The 20,877-nt window shown below is 44.7% G+C and overlaps 3 protein-coding genes across 4 annotated transcripts; 1 reads left to right on the top strand and 2 right to left on the bottom strand.

The window, feature by feature from the left end:
- The first annotated feature begins 4,164 nt into the window (after nucleotides 1-4,164).
- On the top strand, nucleotides 4,165-5,716 carry LOC120671455 (peroxidase 5-like). The gene is made up of 2 exons (XM_039951790.1): nucleotides 4,165-4,386; nucleotides 4,487-5,716. The coding sequence occupies exons 1-2, from the start codon at nucleotides 4,165-4,167 to the stop codon at nucleotides 5,438-5,440; spliced, it is 1,176 nt and encodes a 391-aa protein (XP_039807724.1). The 3' UTR covers nucleotides 5,441-5,716.
- Nucleotides 5,710-9,866, bottom strand: LOC120671453 (protein POOR HOMOLOGOUS SYNAPSIS 1-like). Of its 2 annotated transcripts, none has more exons than XM_039951788.1 (10): nucleotides 9,506-9,866; nucleotides 9,059-9,175; nucleotides 8,843-8,908; nucleotides 7,660-7,763; nucleotides 7,393-7,586; nucleotides 7,257-7,306; nucleotides 7,153-7,180; nucleotides 6,971-7,071; nucleotides 6,852-6,879; nucleotides 5,710-6,319 (listed from the first exon to the last, which is right to left on the bottom strand). In XM_039951788.1, exons 1-10 carry the CDS (start codon nucleotides 9,815-9,817, stop codon nucleotides 6,201-6,203), a joined length of 1,119 nt encoding a protein of 372 aa, XP_039807722.1. In that variant the 5' UTR covers nucleotides 9,818-9,866; the 3' UTR covers nucleotides 5,710-6,200. The 2 variants fall into 2 exon arrangements, with proteins under 2 accessions (XP_039807722.1, XP_039807723.1); XM_039951789.1 differs by lacking the exon at nucleotides 5,710-6,319 and adding an exon at nucleotides 6,354-6,680 and having other exon boundaries at nucleotides 9,506-9,864.
- Nucleotides 9,867-14,802: 4,936 nt separating this feature from the next.
- On the bottom strand, nucleotides 14,803-17,352 carry LOC120669240. Its single transcript, XM_039949021.1, has 2 exons — nucleotides 16,737-17,352; nucleotides 14,803-16,520 (listed from the first exon to the last, which is right to left on the bottom strand). The coding sequence occupies exons 1-2, from the start codon at nucleotides 17,350-17,352 to the stop codon at nucleotides 15,187-15,189; spliced, it is 1,950 nt and encodes a 649-aa protein (XP_039804955.1). The 3' UTR covers nucleotides 14,803-15,186.
- Between the last annotated feature and the right edge of the window lie 3,525 nt (nucleotides 17,353-20,877).

Genomic DNA, 20,877 nt, shown 5'->3' with positions numbered 1-20,877 from the left:
CATGTGTACAAGCAAAACAACCTCGAAAACTTTTCAAGAGTTTAGAGAAAAAGAGAGTTTTGGCACCATTAGATCTTATTCATTCAGATCTGTGCGAGATGAATGATTGTTGACTAGAGGAGGCAAGAGATACTTCATGACCTTGATAGATGATGCTACACATTATTGCTATGTTTACTTGCTGAAAATAAAAGATAAAGCTTTTTATTACTTTAAAATTTTTAAGGCCGAGGTTGAGAATTAAAGTGAGAGAAGGATCAAGTGTTTACGCGATGATCGTCGAGGAGAATTCCTCTCCAATGGGTTCTCTCAATAATGTGTTGAACATGGTATAATTCATGAGGTCACACCACCATATTCACCTCAATCAAATGGGACGGTTGAGAGAAAAAATCGGACACTTATAGACTTGGTAATTGCTATGTTAGAGAGTTTAGTTCTATCCTATGAATGGTGGGGGAAGTTATTTTGACAGCAAACTTTGTCCTTAATCGGGTTGTGATAAGGAACAAAGACATCACTCCTTATGAGGGATGGAAAGGGCGTAAGCCTAATATCAATTTCTGCGTACATGGGGTTGTTTGGCAAAAGTCAATATACCAGCACCGAAAAAGAGAAAGGTTGGACCCAAGACATTTGATTGTGTGTTTTTGGGTTATGCACAAAACAACACAGCTTATAGCTTTTTAGTTGTGAAATCAGATTCTCCTGATGTGAGCGTATACACAATCATGGAGTCGCGTGATGCTTCATTCTTTGAGAAAGTTTATCTCATGAGATCAGTAAGCAATAGTGAAACTCAGATTTACACCCAATCTGAATCAATTGCTCCACCAGAACCAAATAGTAAACCAGTTACATACGACGAAGATAATGAAAAAGTCAATGATTCTCCACGCAGAAGTAAGAGACAAAGGATTGTTAAATCTTTTGGTGATGACTTTATTGATTATCTTGTGGATGACATGCCAAAATCACTTCCAGAGGCTTATGCATCTCTTGATGCACAATATTTAAAAGAGGCACTTGGGAGATCACTGATTGTCCAAGCAGGTGCAAACCCGTAGGATGCAAGTGGATCTTTAAAAAGAAAATGAGACCTGATGGTACTATTGAAAGTATAAGACAAGACTTGTGGCCAAGGGTTATACCCAAAAGAAAGGAGAGGATTTCTTTGATACTTAGTCTTCAGTAGCCAGGATTGCAACTATTGCATTAGCAGCTTCCTATGGTTTACATGTTCATCAAATAGACACAAAAACAACTTTCCTTTATGGAGAGATGGAGGAAGAAATATATATGGAGCAACCGAATGGTTTTGCTGTCCCTAGAGAGGACAACAAAGTGTATAGATTGATAAAATCCTTATATGGTCTAAAGCAAGCATCTAAACAATGGCATGAAAAATTCGACACCACTCTAACATCTGCATGATTCAGTGTGAATAAGGCAGATAAGTGTGTGTACTACCATTATGGTGGTGGTGAAGGTATTATATTGTATTCGTATGTCGATGGCATACTTATATTTGGGACCAACTCTGCTGTGATTGATTAAATCATGACTTTCCTATCTCGGTGTTTTCATATAATAGACTTGGGTCCAGCCGATGTAATTTTAAATATTAAGTTGATTAAAAAAAGAGAATGAGATTACATTGAGTCAATCCCATTATACAGAGAAGGTCCTTAGTCGCTTTGGCTTTGCAGACTGTAAGATCACTCCAACTCCCTATCACGCAAGTGTAAAACTTCAAAAATTTGAAGGACAGGTAAGAGATCAATTGAGATATTCACAAATAATTGGATCCCTTATGTATTTCACTGGTGTGCAGACCAAACATCTCCTATGCTGTGAGCAAATTGAGCCGGTTCACATCAAACCCATGAGATGATCATTGGAAAGCACTCGAGCGAGTGTGTCGTTATCTGATAGGTACTTCAGATTATGAAATTCACTACTCGGGATACCCACCTATGTTAGAGGGGTGTAGTGATTCCAATTGGATCTCAGATGCGGACGAGATCAAAGCTACTAGTGGCTATATATTTAATCTAGCGGGTGTTGTAGTTGCTTGGAGGTCCTGCAAACAAACAGTCTTGACAAAAATCAACGACTGAAGCAGAATTTGTAGCACTAGAGACTGCCACTAATGAGGCTGAGTGGCTTAGAGAGCTGCTTATGGACTTGCCTTTGCTTGAAAAGCCAGTACCACCCATCCTAATGTATTGCGATAACCAATCAATGCTAGCTCGGGTTATGAATACAAAGGATAGTTCTTGGTCCAACAAGCATATTAAGTGGAGACTTAAAAGTTTCAGAAAAATGAGAAACTTTCGGAGTAATAGCTGTCAGCTATGTGAAGACTGAAAATAATCTGGCCGACCCTTTCACAAAGGGATTATCATGGAATGTGATTTCTATGATGTATAAGGACATGGGTATGAGGCACATTTGAGTATGTTACACCACAATGGTAATCTATCCTATGTGATCGGAGATCTCGTGAAGTAGAAAATAGGAAGAACAAGTTGAGGGTGTAACTTAACGAGTATATTAAAAATAATAAAATGTACCCATGTCCAAGTGACACCTATAGTACTCTTTACTGTTTGGAAGGATGAGATAAAATCTTAATATTTTCGATTGAAAAGATAGCCAGTAGGATATTATTGAAGGGGAACATCTACGCGAGTTTAACTATAGGTCGCAGTTCTTGAGACAGTGCGCTCTCATTGAAAACTCACTAAAAGATATGGGAGCAGACCTTTAACACTCCGGTTAGGCGAGGTCAGCCTAGTATCGGCTATGACATCAAGTGAAGTCTGACTGCACTAAAGCTGGGAATTCAAGGCCTAGTCCACTCTCCGGCAGGAGGTGGATGAATCTTGTTGTTCAAGGTGTAAGTTCAACCCGTACATGACTTATGCTAAAACGCTGGTATATTAATAATATTGTAACACATTGATCCTTTGTCCTTATTTTTACTTTGGCATTGGTGGGGGATTGCCGAAAAATAAGCCCATAAAGAGGTCCATTTCAGAAATTCCAAAGCAAGAGTGCATGGCATCCAGTAGTCCCATACTACTAGTTTGAGTTGGTGCAAGCCAACTTAAATAGGAGAGCTCTCCCATGTTGTTGAAAGAACAATAAAGGGAAGAATGAGGCTAGTTTACACAACGCATGCGCATGCATATGCGCGTATGTTTTGGCATGAGGATCTGTGTGACTTGTGACTTGTGATGCAGCGAGCAACCAGGTCAAGTTGGTGTGAATCTTTTGTCATCTAGGTATTAATCTTTTGACAACAGTTATTAGACACGATTACTATGTAGTTGATGCCATAATTCTAAGCAAAATGTGAAGTATTAATCTGAGTTATTTGAGGGATTATTACTGCTAATTAACGGTGAATTTATAGCGAAAACGGTCAACAGAGGGCTGCTTTCTATAAGAAGTCCTGAAGACGTCCAGAAATAGATATACAAAATCCCCTACATCCTTCTCTTTTCCATCTATTAAACTGTGTTGTGGTACTGAGCTACTGGTTCTCGCCAGCTCTTCTTCTTGGCGTGCACTAAAGAGAAGAGTGAGTGGTATCTCCGACCCGTTGCTGTTGTGGAGCCTGCATAAGGGACGACAATAAGATTTCTGGGCAGCGCAACTGCACGATCGCTCGAGGCCGATCGAAGACGTTCTGCGCTGCCTCAACTACGACTTGCACTGCGTCGTGTCTACACGAGAACGGAGCGCTGATCTGATCAGCGTAATGGATTTTTCTCGTCCTCAACTTTGGTTGTTCATTTTGGACTTCCTAACTTTTTTTTCTCGTCGATGCTAAAAAAAAAACTTTTTTTCTCGTCCTGCAGTTCGCTCGAGAATTTCTTTTCTATTGCAATGGTTCGGTTGTACACACTATAAACTACCATGTATGGATGGCAAGGAGCGACGCAAAATGGTCCTTTGGCGCCTATTATTAGCAGGGTCTATACAGAAAGGAAGCGGCTAAACAATGTGAGGCCATTGCGTGGCTCCTCCCCTGCAATCAAGCTCGTCGTTAAGCTTGCCTGCCTCTGCAGCAATTAATTTCAGCGTCACCCAACTCTGCCTCCTCGCTCGCTCTCCCAGTCGTGCGAGCTAACACGCGCGCAGCCAGAACTCGTCATGCCGCGGTTGCTGTTCCTTATCGCCCTGCTCGCGTCGGCAGCCCGCCGGTGCGCCGTCGTCGACGCGTCGATCGTCGACGGCCTGGAGGTTGGGTTCTATGGCCAGACGTGCCCGGAGGCCGAGGCCGCCATCCGCGACGTTGTCAACAATGAGATCAGCATGAACCGCGGCATCGCCCCCGGGCTCATCCGCCTCTTCTTCCACGATTGCTTCATCACGGTAACGGACATCATTTATTTGCTCGGATCCTTATGTGTATCATGCCGACATGGCATGCACACAGCACCGTATTACCATGCATGTCTGTGCGTGCTTGCAGGGCTGCGACGCTTCCATCCTCCTGGACGAGTCGCCGGCCGGCGACGTCCCGGAGAAGGAGTCGTCGGCCAACGGGTTCACCCTCGTCGGCCTGAGGACGATTGACATTGCCAAGTCAACCGTGGAGGCCATGTGCCCGCGCACGGTCTCCTGCGCCGACATCCTGGCCTTCGCGGCGCGCGACGCCGCCGTGGCCGCGGGCCTCCCCAGCTACGACGTCGCGGCCGGGCGCCGCGACGGCATGCGCTCCAACATGGACGACCTCCCCGGCAACTTCCCCGTGCCGGGCCACCACGTCCCGCGCCTCACCGAGCTCTTCGGCCAGCGGGGGCTCACCCAGGAGGACCTCGTGGCGCTCTCCGGCGCGCACTCCATCGGCGGCGCCCACTGCTTCATGTTCTCCAACCGCATCTACGGCTTCTCCAAGGACGCCGACGTGGACCCCTCGCTGGACCCGGACTACGCCGCGCGGCTCCGCCAGGTGTGCCCGCCCAAGAACCCCAACAACGACCCGCAGCAGGCGCCCAAGGTGAAGTTCGACGCGCGAACCGGGGAGAGGCTCGACACCGCCTACTACTCGGAGCTGCTCGCGAGGCGCGGCCTGCTGACCTCGGACAACGCGCTCATCGAGGACGCGCAAACGAGGGCGATGGTGGAGGCCTTCGCCCGGGACGAGGCCATGTGGCAGCAGAAGTTCGCGGAGGCGATGCAGAAGGTCGGCATGCTGGACGTGCTCATCGGCGGGGACAAGGGCCAGGTGAGGAGGCAGTGCCGGCTGGTGAACGGGCAGGAGCAGCAGCAGCAACCGCAACCGCAGCAGCAGCAGCAACTGCAGCAGCAGCTCCCGTGGTTCCGGCCGCACTTCCCGTGGTTCCGGCAGCGGCAGCCACCACGACCGCTCCCGCGCCATCCGATGGGCGATCTCATCAACGGATTCTTCCGTGGTTTCCACTGAGGCCAGTATTCTCGCCGTCTTGGGGTAATGGGGTTGGAGCGGCCGTGTTACTTTACTACTCCCTATACGTACATTCAATTTGCGCCAGAGGTCCGTTACTTAGCTAAGTGCTCAGGAACGTCGATCACCAAAACGAGTCAAGTTATGCATCACCCTAATTAGTAGGAACATACCTGCTTTGCTTTGCTGTCTTTTTTTTTTGAAAGAAAGAAATTCTTGTATTTGCCATACAACATGGGAGTACATGTTTTTATTAATTTATTTTTGTTAAGGCACAGTCCCACCTTTGAATCTCCGATAAGGAATCCAGCTGAAATCAATTCGTCGCACATGTTGATGAATGAGAGCCCACCCTTCCCCCCAAGAAAAGAAGAAAGGGCAGTGCCCTCGCGGTCGTCCGGCGATTCCCCCGCCCGGAGAAGTATGCACGGCCAGATGGGAGGAGCTAGCACCAATGCACCAGCCCTCCTCCGACGGCTGGCCGTGCAGTCACCGGCGCGAGCAGTCACTGCAGCACGTTTCGCTCTGCCATGGCCACCCCGGCCACCCAGAAACGGCAAGGTGGCCTTCAGAGTTTTCCCGCACCCCAGGAGCAAACAGTTTGTTCCATAGGGGCCTTCCAGGCGGTTGAGCACTTGCGTTCTCTCCCCAGGTTGAGAGCCATGTTGACCAACATCGCTATCCCTCAGCACCATAGCACGCACTTGGGCTGATAGAACTGTTACGCCAGCCTAGATACCAACAAACAGATGCACGGGCATCAGATTTCGACGGCCATGAGGTTACCCTTGCCATGAAGCTGAACAGATGAACATGGGCACAGATGTTCGTCGCACATGATGGGCAACAGGAGCTTTACATAAACACCCACGCACCGCTCTGAAAATGCATAGCAGAAACTTCAACGCCCATATAAACAAAGTCATGCTTAAGCGGTACAGAGCACATATATATAACGACGTCCACGATATAGATACTGTTTACAAACACAGCCGGTGTCCGAAGTTGCTGTGCTGCATTTTATCTAGGCATAATGTAGGTAGCCAGAGAAGTGCATACTTCGTATTTTTCCTTACGAATCCCGTGAACAGACATGGATGTTTTTGGCAGGCGCAGTAGTTGCAATGGATACTACGTGAGCTATTGCTACATACTACATAGCACAGAAGAGGTTTTGCTATCTACAGCGACATGTCCCCGCCAAGCTCATCAATGACTTTCTCAAGCTTGAACAACATATCTAGAGAAAGAAAAGCACCGAATCAACACCAGCGCATAAAATGGGGAAGGACTTCATGTACGCGTGACAACTAAAACAAATGCTGGATTCCTGATTAGTACGTATGAGTAATGGAAATGCTGAGAAACCATTGTATGATTAATTTTCAACATCGAGGTAGAGAAAACATACCATTAAAGGAGTCATCAGCCATATATGTCTGCAGACGCAAAAAACATAATGTTATTAGATTCAAATATATATTTGACAACAGGAAAAAACAACCAAAAGATTGCTAACAAGAATGATACCTTTATCCGTGCCATTATGTCACCTGTTAATATACTGGTATCGATTCCCTCACCAGCATGTATTCCTTTATCAGCAGTCGTTTCTTCAGTGGCAACTAAAACTGCAGAAAATTTTTTACATATCAAGGGAGGAAATACATCGATATCAATATGCTCACAAATGAAGTAGAGGTTGCCCTTACCATCATGAGAAGTATCCAGTGCATATACCTGAAAAATTTAGAAAATATCAACATTCTTAGCAGAGACTGTTTGCAGGATTTTCAAATATAGATGCAAACATTACCTCTTGAGGAGCATGATTTGTTGCACCCACTGCATAGGGTTCCTCTGTATCTGATTTACATCCGTGTTATTAGGGGGGTAGACTAACGAAATCAAAATAAATATAGTATGTGAATCTTCATGGGGAATTAGTTTACCATGTGCATTCTGAGTTGAACAATTTGTCAGCATTTGACTGAAACTAGGAGGGAAACCAGAGTAGCTGTTATTAGTGTTGCTACCAGTGAGAGGTTCAATAACAGGCAGGTACGGTTCCTCATGGTAGCTTGTTGTTGGAGCCTCAATCATGTGATCAGAAGCTTGCTCCTCAAAGCTTGAAGCATCATCAGGCCTAGGCACAACATAATATGTTGGAAAACAAACACATCTTGCAACTTACAAACCTGAAACAGTTCTACCCTTACCTGCGGTGAAGTCCATTAGAAGCAAAATATTCAGATGCTGATGAATATTCACACAAATAATCACTTCCAGATGGTATGATGTCCAGGGTTTCGCATGAACACTCCTTTATATCAAATAAATACATTAAGTTGGTAGTTCAAAAACCTTTCCCAAAGCAAAAAGAAAACCTAGTTTAACTCTTAATCTTCCTTGCCTATTTGTCCACGAACATATGAATTTGGCACAGGTATTATCACAAAGGTATCTAGCATTGCTGCAGTCTATATCAACTAAACTTTTGTCAAAGAGATGCAGTATGTAAACAGCATCTGAAATGCAATCTGGCACCAGTTGGCAATCATTTGGAATATTCAGCTGGCATGTATTGTGTAACAAAAATGAAATTTATAGATCCATCAAGGTTTTAATGTAGGAAAAACTTCAGAAAAACATACTGGAATATTCACCTGGCATGTATTGTGTAAGAAAATGAAATTTATAGATCCATCAAGGTTTGAATGTAGGAAAAACATCAGAAAAACATACATATGTTGAATACTTGAGAAAAGAAAAACACTAAGGGTTTTTGATCTACAAATGCATGTATTGTTAGTATGTGACAAGTATTGTCGACTTACAATTGCTGGGGATTCTTCAGTACTTAAATAAACCTCATTGTTCTAAAATATTTTTGTCTGATGATACGTTTCTTTCCCAATGAATGGAATTCATGTTTTCAACAAAATTATGGTAATTACATTTTTCTCAATTTTTAAACAGGCATGCAAGATGAGCTATCAACAGCTGTCATCATAGTATTACAAAATATTCTCATGGAATTCATCGATGCCTCCATCTATCACTTTTAAACATAACAGTGCATGATACTAGCTGGGTGTATATATAAACCATGTGGATATAGACGCCGGTTTGTCCTTTATCTAAAAAAATGATACTACATAGCATACACTTCAATTGCTAAATATAACAGGATACAGTATCCTGTCTGAAAAAAAAGAGGATACAGTATCCTAGTAAACATGAAAAGAGAACACAAAGAAACATAAGGCATCCATTGCAAATGGAATGCACATAGGGGCACATAGAAGGCCACATGATTAGCAAAATGGCATTTGAATGTATCTGGAAACTAACAGGCTCCATCTTCATACAATTTGAGAAAGACCCTGCATCAAAACTCACCTTCACACAATTTAAGAATGACTCTGCATCACATAGCTGTGGGAAGCGTACAGCAAACTTCTGGATCTACATAGACATCGCAAAAATTTCTGCTGTTAGAAAAGAGACCACCAAACTATATATGCATATACGCATCTCAATGACACTATCTATCATTTGTTTCAACTGACCAGTTGGTAGAATCATGCCTTATTCTTATGGTACCCCAAGACGTACCTGTTTAGACTTATCACAAAAGCTCATGAACACCACCCTGCTACCTCTGATGGGGCACTGCGTCACACAAGTAACCTGAGGCCATGAAAAGTTGAGAATCGACACAAAGTGCTCCTCCTGTGCCATGGGAAAGTAGTTCAGTAAGAAAAGGAATACTTCGTCAAAACAAAACTAAGGAACCACATAAGTGTTACTGGTAAAAACAACTGATAAAAGATACAGGACTAGTCACAAAACGAGAGAATGGCAGAGTATTCACAAATAAAGGCCTAACTTCACCCAAGTGGCAAAACAATCAATAAATCCCAATAGCACAGACCAGGACAACTTCTCCCCAAATTCGCCCAAAAAAAGCGGACACCTAAACGATCTACCGATCACACGACAAAAACACTCGACGCCAGTATAAACAAGGAAGGGGTGAAGGGAGGGGGATTCGGTACGGACGAAGACAACGTCGCCGATGGAGACGGTGAGGACGGGGACCGCGGAGGGGAGGGTGGAGCGGGAGATGCAGAGCGCGGCGGGGGATGACGCGGGGAGCCAGGTGCCTTGGTGGCGCTGGACGCCCCGGGTAATGTGGCGGAGCCCGGGGGGCGGCGGCGCGGAGGGGTCCCGCCGCGGCGTGCCGAAGTAGCGCGCGTACTCCACCTCCCACTTCTGATTGCGCGTCCGCGTCCGCGTCCGCGGCGGCGCCACAGCATAGGCGCACGGGCGCGCGGGCACCAGCGCCCTGCTGTCGTTGCCGGCGTCCGCCATGGCCACGGCGATCGTGACGAGGGGAGGAGGAATGGGGTTTTGCCTTTCCTATTGGGGGAGCTGGGGTTTTTGTAGCGGAGGTGTGGTGTGGAAAACAGAGTGTGGCTGTAGTGAAATTGAGACCTTGTTTAAATGTGAAAAATTTTGGATGTAAAGTACCATAACATTTTCGTTTGTATTTGGTAATTATTGTCCCACCATGGGTTAACTAGGCTCAAAAAATTCGTCTCGCAAATTATAGTCAAACTGTGTAATTAGTTATTTTATTTAGCTACATTTAATACTTCATGGTTGTATTCAAAGATTCGATATAATAGAGAATCTTGTAATGTTTTGAAATTTTGAGTGCATCTAAACAAATCCCGAGTCAAGTGGGAGGACATGAAGAACATGCAGATGGAGAGAGGGACAAAGGAAAAGAGGAGATGTACATACAAAAGGAGAGTGCGAGAATCACTGGCTGATGCCCCCAATGTGGAGGTTTTTGCTGAAATTGGGACAAAGAGGTCAGGCCAAGATCTGGAAGAGGTGGCGGTAGGGTCTGATGAGGAGGATGGGGAGGAGGTGCCGGTGAAGGAAGGGGCACCAAAGAGAGCAAAGAAGGCGGGACTGGCGAACCAGTCCTGCACCAAGCAATGAAGCTAGTGGCTTACTGCCGGGGGTTGGGAAACCGTCCGGCAGTTTGCAGTCTTCTGGAGTTGCAGAAGACTGAAGACGCAGATATTCTTTTCCTGTCAGAGACTAAAATGGACAGGCGAAGGATTGAATGATTTCGGTGGATGTTGGGTCTGATGAACTTGGTTTTTAAGGAGGCGGTTGGAGAGGGGGGGGGGGGGTTGCAGTGTTTTGGCGGAGAGGAGTCGATGTTATGCGTCGTAATATCTCGAAGTATCACATTGACATGGATGTGAAGGGACAAGACGGTTTCCAGTGGCGCTTCACTGGTGTGTACGGGGAAGCACAGCATGGTCAGAAGCACAAAACATGGGAGGATCTCAGGAGTCTCAGAGTAACACCAATAAAGCGGTGGCTGTGTGCGGGAGATTTCAATGAAATTCTGCTTGCACATGAGAAGGAAGGAGGGCGTCCCAAAAGCCAGTCAGATATGGATTGTTTTCGTGATGTTCTGGAGGAGTGTCAGTTACACGATCTAGGCTTTGAGGGGGACATATTCACGTGGCGCAATCACAGCCACAATGCCAAGGATTATATCCGGGAGCGCCTAGATAGGGCGGTGGCGAATGATTTGTGGAGGGGCCATTTTCCTGCTGCTCGGGTCATTCATGGTGACCCACGACATTCTGACCACCGTCCGCTGATCATTGTAACGGATCGCCCACCAGATGTACACGCTGTTGGGAGCATGGGGAAACCATTTCTCTTTGAGGCAAGCTAGCTTGCGGAGGAAAAGTGTGCAGAAGTGGTGGCTGATTCATGGAAGGTGGCGATGGATGGAGGAACTGCTTCGGTACATGAAGCAGTCATGGCGGTGGTAGGAAGTTTATCTGATTGGAGTCACAACATCTTGGGTGATATGGAAAAAAGGGTCAAGAAGTTGAAAAAGGAGTTGGAACATTGCAGAAAATCAAGTATCTCACAAAACCAGGTGGCGAGAGAAGAGATCCTCAAATACAAGCTTGAAAAAGTCTAGGAACAGATTGATGTTTATTGGCGCCAGAGAGCGCACGTGAGGTGGCTGGATGATGGGCACACATCTAGGGAACACGTGTGACAAATAGTTGTGTCCCGATCTTCTCGAAGGATCTGCGATCTTGATAAATTATCGCTGCGTGACCTGGTGAAGAGGCAATGCACCGCGAGGCTGTCCACGCGACGAACTACCGAGACAATCACCCTTCCACGTACCGACGAACAGCCCACGCAATCACGTCGTATAGACGTGAAGGCACAAACTGGGTGTACCGCAGTTCGGCGTTCTACAACTCCCTCAGGAATCGAAAGAACAAGTTTGCAAGCCTCTCGAGACTCACGCTGGAACAAGAATTCCAAGAGTTGTTACTTCTGAAATTGCAATCACGAGTTACTGTTCACGTCGTCCATTACAGGGATATATATTACTAGTGGAGTTTCAGTTTGGTGGAAAGTAATTGAGAACATGTAGTGGGAAGTTGCAGCACTACTTTTATTAATAACGGGGGCGCCTGGCTGGTTGGTATTCTCTGCATGCAGGCTGGCGCGTGCGTGGACAGCAACCCAGTTGCTGGTTGCATGCGTTCCTAACTCCTGAATTATTTGCTTGCACTTCAACGGCTGATATTCGTGGTAGCTGAATGGCCTTTCTTCTTTCATGCACGTCCAGGTTCCTGGCATATATTTGGTGGGCAGAATCCATCATCATCCCATGCTTGTTCATGCAGTCCACCATTCCTAAGAACATTGAAACAAGTACTCAAAAGCATAGGTTCATTCAATGTAATCTGATTATTAAGCATAAGGTTAGCGTTCACCTCAGAATGAATGTCCTTCTCCAATTGTTTAGTTCTACTCCTTGTAATTGGACCAGCTATATCAAGTGTAGTTTCATTTGGAGATGAGTGAATGCTAGGAATGTCCTCATTAGCCTCCCCTTCTTGAGGAGTCGTCCTCGACTCAGCCTCACCAACAAATGGAAGCAAGTCCTTGACATTGAATGTTGTACTCACATTGGAATATTCAGGTGGCAGCTCAATTTTGTAAGCATTATCATTTATCTTTTGTAAAACCTTGAACGGACCATCACCTCTAGGAGATAACTTACTCTTGCGCTGTTGGGGAAAACGATCCTTGCGTAGATGCAACCATACAAGATCGCCTGGCTGAAATGTAACCTTCTTCTTACCTTTGCTTGCTTGCTTTGCATATTGTGCTGATTTCTGCTCAATATTCTTTCTTGTCTCCGCATGTAACCGCTTGATAAACTCCAATCTTTTCGTGGCATCCAAGTTAACTTGTTCCTGTAATGGTAAAGGAAAAAGATCCATGGGAGTATGCGGTTTAAACCCATAAATAATTTCAAATGGACAAGAGTTTGTTGTAGAATGGACTACCCTATTATAAGCAAATTCAACATGTGGAAGGCAGTCTTCTCAGAGCTTTAAATTCTTCTTCAACACAGCACGCAACATGGTTGACAAAGTACGGTTGACAACTTCAGTTTGCCCATCCGTTTGTGGATGACAAGTGGTTGAAAATAACAACTTTGTGCCAAGCTTAGCCCACAATGTCTTCCAAAAGTAGCTGAGAAATTTGGTATCCTGGTCTGAAACAATAGTCTTTGGAACTCCATGTAAACGAACGATCTCCCTGAAAAACAAATCAGCAACGTGTGAAGCATCATCGCTCTTATGACATGGGATAAAATGTGCCATTTTAGAAAAGCGATCGACAACAACAAAAATAGAATCCCTTCCCCTCTGAGATCGAGGTAACCCCAGAACAAAGTCCATAGATATATCTTCCCAAGGTACATGTGGAATGGGTAATGGAGTATATAAACCATGGGGATTGAGGCGGGACTTAGCTTTCAAGCAAACGATGCAGCAGCCAACGTGCAGCTGGACATCACGTCGCATATGTGGCCAAAAGAAATGATCAGAGAGCATATCCAATGTCTTTTTGACACCAAAATGGCCAGCAAGTCCACTGGCATGTGCTTCCTGCAAAAGAACTTGACGAATCGAACAAGCTGGAATGCATATTTTGTTAGTCCGAAACAAGAAGCCATCATGCACATAATATTTATCCCAACCTTTTCCATCATTGCAACGAGAGAAAGGTTCTTTAAAATTAGCATCAACATCATAAAGTGTTTTAATGGATTCCAAGCCAAGTACTTTTGTATCTAGTTGTGTAATCAACGCACATCTTCGAGACAAGGCATCAGCAACAATGTTATCTTTACCACGCTTATGTTTGACAACATAGGGAAACGTTTCAATGAACTCAATCCATTTATCATGCCGACGGTTCAGCTTGCCTTGGCTTTTAAGATATTTCAAAGCTTCATGATCAGAATGGATTACAAATTCTTTAGGTAACAAGTAATGTTGCCAAACTTCCAAAATGCGAACTAAGGCATAAAGCTCTTTGTCATAAACTGAGTAATTCAGATGTGGACCATGTAGCTTTTCAGAAAAATAGGCAACAGGTTTACCTTCTTGCAGCAGTACACCTCCTATGCCAATACCACTTGCATCACATTCGATCTCAAATGTCTTACCAAAATCAGGAAGTTGTAGCAGCGGTGCTTCACAAAGCTTTGTTTTCAGTGTATGAAATGCTTGGTCTTCATCATGTCCCCACTTGAATGGAACATCCTTCTTTGTGAGATTGTTAAGGGGTGCAGCGAGAGTGCTGAAATCTTTGACAAAACACCTATAGAAACTTGCAAGACCATGAAAGCTTCGAACTTGGCTCACATTTACCGGTGTAGGCCAATCCTTTATTGCTTTAACCTTCTCTTCATCAACCTGAATACCATATGCGGAAACAACAAAGCCAAGGAAAACAACACGGTCTGTGCAAAAGGTGCACTTAGCAATATTGCCATACAATTTCTCTTCCCTCAAAACAGCAAGTACTTGACGGATATGATCAAGATGTTCATCAAATGATTTGCTATATATCAGAATATCATCAAAATAAACAACTACAAACTTGCCAATGAAAGCTCGTAAAACATGATTCATTAAGCGCATAAAAGTGGAAGGAGCATTTGTCAAACCAAACGGCATCACAAGCCATTCATAGAGACCAATTTTAGTTTTAAACGTTGTTTTCCATTCATCACCAAGTTTCATGCAGATTTGATGATAGCCACTACGCAAATCAATCTTGGTGAAAATGATGGAACCACTCAATTCATCTAACATGTCATCAAGTCGTGGAATGGAATGGCGATATCGAACAGTTATAGCATTGATAGCACGACAATCAACACACATGCGCCAAGAACCATCTTTTTTTGGGACTAAAAGAACAGGAACAGCACATGGTGATAAGGATTCACGAATATACCCTTTATCCAAAAGCTCTTTTACCTGTCGCTGAATTTCCTTTGTCTCTTCGGGATTGGTGCGGTAGGCTGGACGATTTGGAAGAGAAGCACCTGGTACCAAATCAATATGATGCTCAATTCCACGGAGTGGAGGAAGTCCAGCTAGTATCTCATCGGGAAAAACATCTTTGAAATCCTGTAAGAGATCAAGAACAACACTAGGCAGCGAGGAAGGTAAATCGTTAGTTGAAAGGAGGACCTCCTTGTGCAAGAGCACAAAGAATGGAGCTGTGGTGTTTCTCACTTCTCTCAAATCACTCTTGCTCACAAAGAGACACTCAGTGTGGCGTGGCTGTTTAAGATTGGTATGAGGCTATATGTGGTTGGATGGGTTAGAACTCTCTCCCTTACTTGGGTTGGCGATATCACTCAATTTTCTTTTGTCAGATTCCTCTCTTTTCTTGCGAGCCATATCTGAAGTATGTATCTCCTCTGGAGATAATGGAACAAGAACCACCTTCTTGTCATTGTGAATGAAAGTGTATTTGTTAGACCGTCCAAAATGCACCGAGTCCACATCAAATTGCCAGGTCCGACCAAGCAGCAAATGGCATGCTTGCATGGGGACAATATCACAATCAACCTCTCCATGATAATCACCAACTGAGAATGATAAACGGACCATGGATGAAACTTTCACTGGCCCGGAATTATTCAGCCATTGCATATGGTACGGGTGTGGATGGCGACGTGTTGGCAGGCCAAGTTTGTCAACCAACAAGGCACTGACAATATTGTTGCAGCTCCCACCATCAATTATGAATCTGCACACCTGTCCTTTTACTTTGCAGCGTGATTGAAACAAATTATGGCGCTGCCCTTGCTCAGCTGCAAGTAATTGTGTAGAAAGAACTCGCCGAACCACCAAAGAATGGTCTGGTGCATGCAACACATAAGCAGTCACAGTAGAACTTGTAGCAGACCCAAATGGAGTACCATGTCGGGACGAAGTAGGAGCCTCCAAATAATTAGTATCAACAAGCAAATCATCAAAATCAGCACTTGTGATCTCCTCTGGATTCAGAGGAATAATAACTTGTGGTATGTCATATGGAACAACATGTGGAATAGACTGAATGGCCAAACAATTCAAGCCCAGCTTATATTCACCATCCTCAGCTTGATACTCACAAGTTTCAAGATTCCCATCTTCTAATGCCAGGGCATTATGCTCGTCCTCCTCTTCACTTTGAGAGTCATAAGAACCATCAGCAAGTGCTACAATTGCACGCCTATTGGGGCATTCAGCTTGCTTATGCCCATGTCCACCACACTTAAAACACTCAATCTTACTTGTCTTCCTTTGGACTGCTGCAGTAGAGGAGTTGGACTGAGTGGAACTCACAGCTTTGCCTTTCACATCAAATTGTTTGGCGGAAGATGAAACAGAACGAGGAGCTCCGTGAGGTGAAGGTGTGTGCGATCCTAACCCTTGCTGTTGTGAATGGCGCCATGGAGTAGAACTGTTATGAGATGAAAATGAAACACTATTTTTATAAGACACAGCAAGCTGTCTTTCTGCCCTTTTGGCAAAATGAACTAATTCTGTTAGATTGGTGTAATTAGTCATATCCACTTTATCAGCAATAGGTTTATTCAATCCAACCAAGAACCGAGCCATCGTGGATTCCTCATCCTCAGTTATTCCTGTACGAAGTAGACACATTTCCATGTCTTGAAAATATTCATCAACACTGCGAGTACCTTGCACAAGGCGTTTGAGCCGCAAATGTAAGTCACGGGAATAGTATGCTGGAACAAAACGGCGTCGCATTTCCCTCTTCATTTCGTCCCATGTGATACGATCATGTCCAACTCGATGGTATTCTGTATGAACTTGATTCCACCAAGTTATGGCATAACCTTTAAACTCAATGGCAGCAAGCTTTGCCTTCTTTTCAGCAGGGTAATCATACAAATCAAATATCTGGTCCACCTTAGTCTCCCATTCAAAGTAAGCATCAGCATTCTCCTTCCCACTGAAAGGGGGAATGGACACTTTCACTTTACCCAAACCATCTTCATCTCGGTGGCGTTCAGGACCTCCACGTCGCCGGTCACGATGGCCATCATGACCAGCAAACTGGTGGCCACCAAAACCACCAAAGTTAGCACCTCCACAGCCTTCATAACCACCATGAAGACCTGCAGCCCCTAGAACAGGAACACGCCGGGCACGACCAAAGAAATGTGGCCTCATATTAGGTCCACCAAAATTACGGCCACCACCATAGCCTCGGCCACAACCAGCACCGTAGCCACGGCCACCACCACCACCTGCCTCAGCCTGAAGACGAGCAGCCCCGGCCTCCAAGGCAGCAGGATCATCATCCTCAACATGTTGTTCATCATCATGTTGGTCCTCCCTGTTTGGTGCACGACCTAAATTATGCTGAAGTGCTTGCAGTTGTTGTGTCAATTGGTTCAGTTGTGCACGCATTTGTTGAAACTCTGCCACCGAAATTGTAGGATCTGCCATGTTAGATTAAAAAGGAATATATATATATATATATGTGGAATATATGTGGAGTCACTCCCTCACCACTTGCTGAACAAGATCTTTCTCTTCCTGCACGAGCAAGAACCGGGGCAGCAATCTGCAGTGGAAGAGTGATTGTAGCAGAGACGACGGTGCAACAGCTCACGATGCTTTGGGTGGGGCTGGGTGGGATGTAACGTCACTGCAATCTGAAACTTTAGTGATGCAAAATCGAATAATAATCCAAGTGAACCACAAGCCTAAGTTGCTGGTAGAAGGAAGAATTATGTGGATGGACAGAAACTCGCACCCAAAATTAGAGGTGATACACTTAGCAGCAACAGAATCACATGTTAAACACACACTCTCTTTTTTTTTCAGTACCTCTTTTTTTTCAGAATAGGAACACTTCCTTTTTCTTTTTTTTTTGCTTCAATATGGATGCAGTACTACTAAAAAGGATTGCAGGTTGGCGTGAGAAACAACAAAGGAACTTGATGCAAAGCGTTACATGAAAAGATAAAATAGAGGACTGAATTATCAGGTTTAGGTATTTGGGAACTAGGGATAGCGATGCAAAATCACAAGGAAAAGAAGAAAAAAAATTTGCAGCAGATGTGATTTATGATCAACTGCAGGAAAGAACAAAGGGGAACCAGCAACTAGACAAGACTCAACGGATTAAAACTCGAAGCTGCAAACTAAGTTCAGATGCAAAATTTAAATGATAGGTAATATAATCTGCTGGTGGTGTGGCTATTTGTGGACTATAGGACAAGGAACAAACTATCCTACCAAAATAAGAACGATCCTACCGAGTAAACGGAGGCTTTGGTACCAGATGATGGGCACACGTCTAGGGAACACGTGTGACAAATAGTTGTGTCCCGATCTTCTCGAAGGATCTGCGATCTTGATAAATTGTCGCTGCGTGACCTGGTGAAGAGGCAATGCACCGCGAGGCTGTCCACGCGACGAACTACCGAGACAATCACCCTTCCACGTACCGACGAACAGCCCACGCAATCACGTCGTATAGACGTGAAGGCACAAACTGGGTGTACCGCAGTTCGGCGTTCTACAACTCCCTCAGGAATCGAAAGAACAAGTTTGCAAGCCTCTCGAGACTCACGCTGGAACAAGAATTCCAAGAGTTGTTACTTCTGAAATTGCAATCACGAGTTACTGTTCACGTCGTCCATTACAGGGATATATATCACTAGTGGAGTTTCAGTTTGGTGGAAAGTAATTGAGAAATGTAGTGGAAAGTTGCAGCACTACTTTTATTAATAACGAAGCCTAGTGGGGCGCCTGGCTAGTTGGTATTCTCTGCATGCAGGCTGGCGCGTGCGTGGACAGCAACCCAGTTGCTGGTTGCATGCGTTCCTAACTCCTGAATTATTTGCTTGCACTTCAACGGCTGATATTCGTGGTAGCTGAATGGCCTTTCTTCTTTCATGCACATCCAGGTTCCTGGCATATATTTGGTGGGCAGAATCCATCATCATCCCATGCTTGTTCATGCACTCCACCATTCCTAAGAACATTGAAACAAGTACTCAAAAGCATAGGTTCATTCAATGTAATCTGATTATTAAGCATAAGGTTAGCGTTCACCTCAGAATGAATGTCCTTCTCCAATTGTTTAGTTCTACTCCTTGTAATTGGACCAGCTATATCAAGTGTAGTTTCATTTGGAGATGAGTGAATGCTAGGAATGTCCTCATTACTGGAGAAGGGAGATCGAAACACATCTTTCTTTCATGCGGTGTGCTCGGAAAGAAGGAGAAGTAACAGAATTGGGAGGCTTAAGAAGGATGATGGGGGATGGGTGGAGGAGGAGGAGGAGAAAAGGAGGTTTATCACTAACTATTTTCGTGATCTTTTCAGGTCAGGAGGTGTGGTTGACTCACACGAACTCACTGACATCGTGTCGAGTCGAGTTACTGACGAAATGAATAATTCACTGGTGGCTGAGTTTACTCCGGAGGAGGTGAAATCTGCTCTGATGGCAATAGGAGACCTGAAAGCTCCGGGCCCCGATGGGATGTGGGCGCTTTTCTACAAGAATTTTTGGGAGATAGTTGGAGAGAAGGTGACTCAAGAAGCTCTGAATGTCCTGAATGGTGGCCAGCTGCCAGAGGGATGGAATGAGACAACTATTGTTCTGATCCCGAAGGTCAAAAATCCAGACAAACTAAAAGACTTAAGGCCAATTAGCTTGTGCAACGTTGTGTATAAGATTGTTTCTAAATTCCTTGCAAATAGACTTAAACTGATCCTCCCGGATATTATTTCTCCTGCCCAGAGTGCTTTTGTACCAGGTCGGCTTATCTCTGATAATATCTTGATTGCGTATGATATGAACTGACACATTACATGATGAATAAGAGAAGAGGTCAGGAGGGATTTGCAGCGGTGAAACTAGACATGAGTAAAGCTTATGACAGAGTTGAATGGCTTTTCTTAGCTCAGATGATGGAGAAGATGGGCTTCCATGAACGATGGATAGATAGAGTGATGACTTGTGTCAGTTCAGTGACATAAAGAATTAAAGTGAATGGAGTACTGAGTCTTTTGCACCGGAAAGGGGACTACGTCAAGGTGATCCACTGTCACCATATTTGTTTCTCCTATGTGCGGAGGGATTCTCGGCATTGCTGCAGAAGGCTGAAGAAGATGGCCAAATTAAAGGTGTCAAGGTTTGCAGTCGGGCCCATGCGTGTCACACCTGCTATTTGCGGATTACTCACTGCTGTTGTTCCGGGCAGACAGGGGTAATGCAGAAGAAGTGCAGAACATTTTACACATCTATGAGTTTTGCTCAGGCCAGATGATTAATAAGGACAAATCAGCAATCATGTTCAGCAGAAACACTGCAGCAGATAAAAGGGAGGAGGTGATGAATGTGCTTGGGATTACAAAGGAGACAATGAATGAGAGGTATTTGGGATTACCAGTGCACGTGGGCAAATCTAGAAGCTCTGTATTTGGGTACTTGAAAGACAGAGTGTGGCAGAGAATACAGGGTTGGAAGGAAAAATTATTGTCAAGAGCTGGCAAGGAAGTTCTCATTAAAGCTGTAGCACAAGCCATTCCCACTTTTTCTATGGGATGCTTTGATATCACAAAAGATATCTGTGACCAGATCAGTTCCATGATTGGTAAATTCTGGTGGAGCAGTCAAGATAAGGAAAAAAAAGATGCACTGGATTAGCTGGGAAACACTCACTCAGTCAAAGAAGGATGGAGGGCTTGGTTTCAGGGACATACATACTTTCAATTTATCCATGCTGGCCGAGCAGGGATGGCGGCTTCTACAAAATCCTGACTCCTTATGTGCCCAAGTTCTAAAAGCTAAATACTTCCCGGCAGGCAATGTTTTGGAGGCGAAGTGCTGCTCTGGACCATCATATACATGGAGGAGCATACATAGAGGGTTGCAGGTCTTGAGGAATGGCATGATCTGGAGAATTGGCAATGGGAGAAGTGTTAGCATATGGAGAGACCCTTGGATCCCCAGAG

This window comes from Panicum virgatum, chromosome 4N (genome assembly GCF_016808335.1).
Source record: "Panicum virgatum strain AP13 chromosome 4N, P.virgatum_v5, whole genome shotgun sequence".
Lineage (NCBI taxonomy): Eukaryota > Viridiplantae > Streptophyta > Magnoliopsida > Poales > Poaceae > Panicum > Panicum virgatum.
The sequence above is the reverse complement of the archived record's forward strand: the minus strand, read 5'-3'. Positions and strand labels throughout refer to the sequence as shown.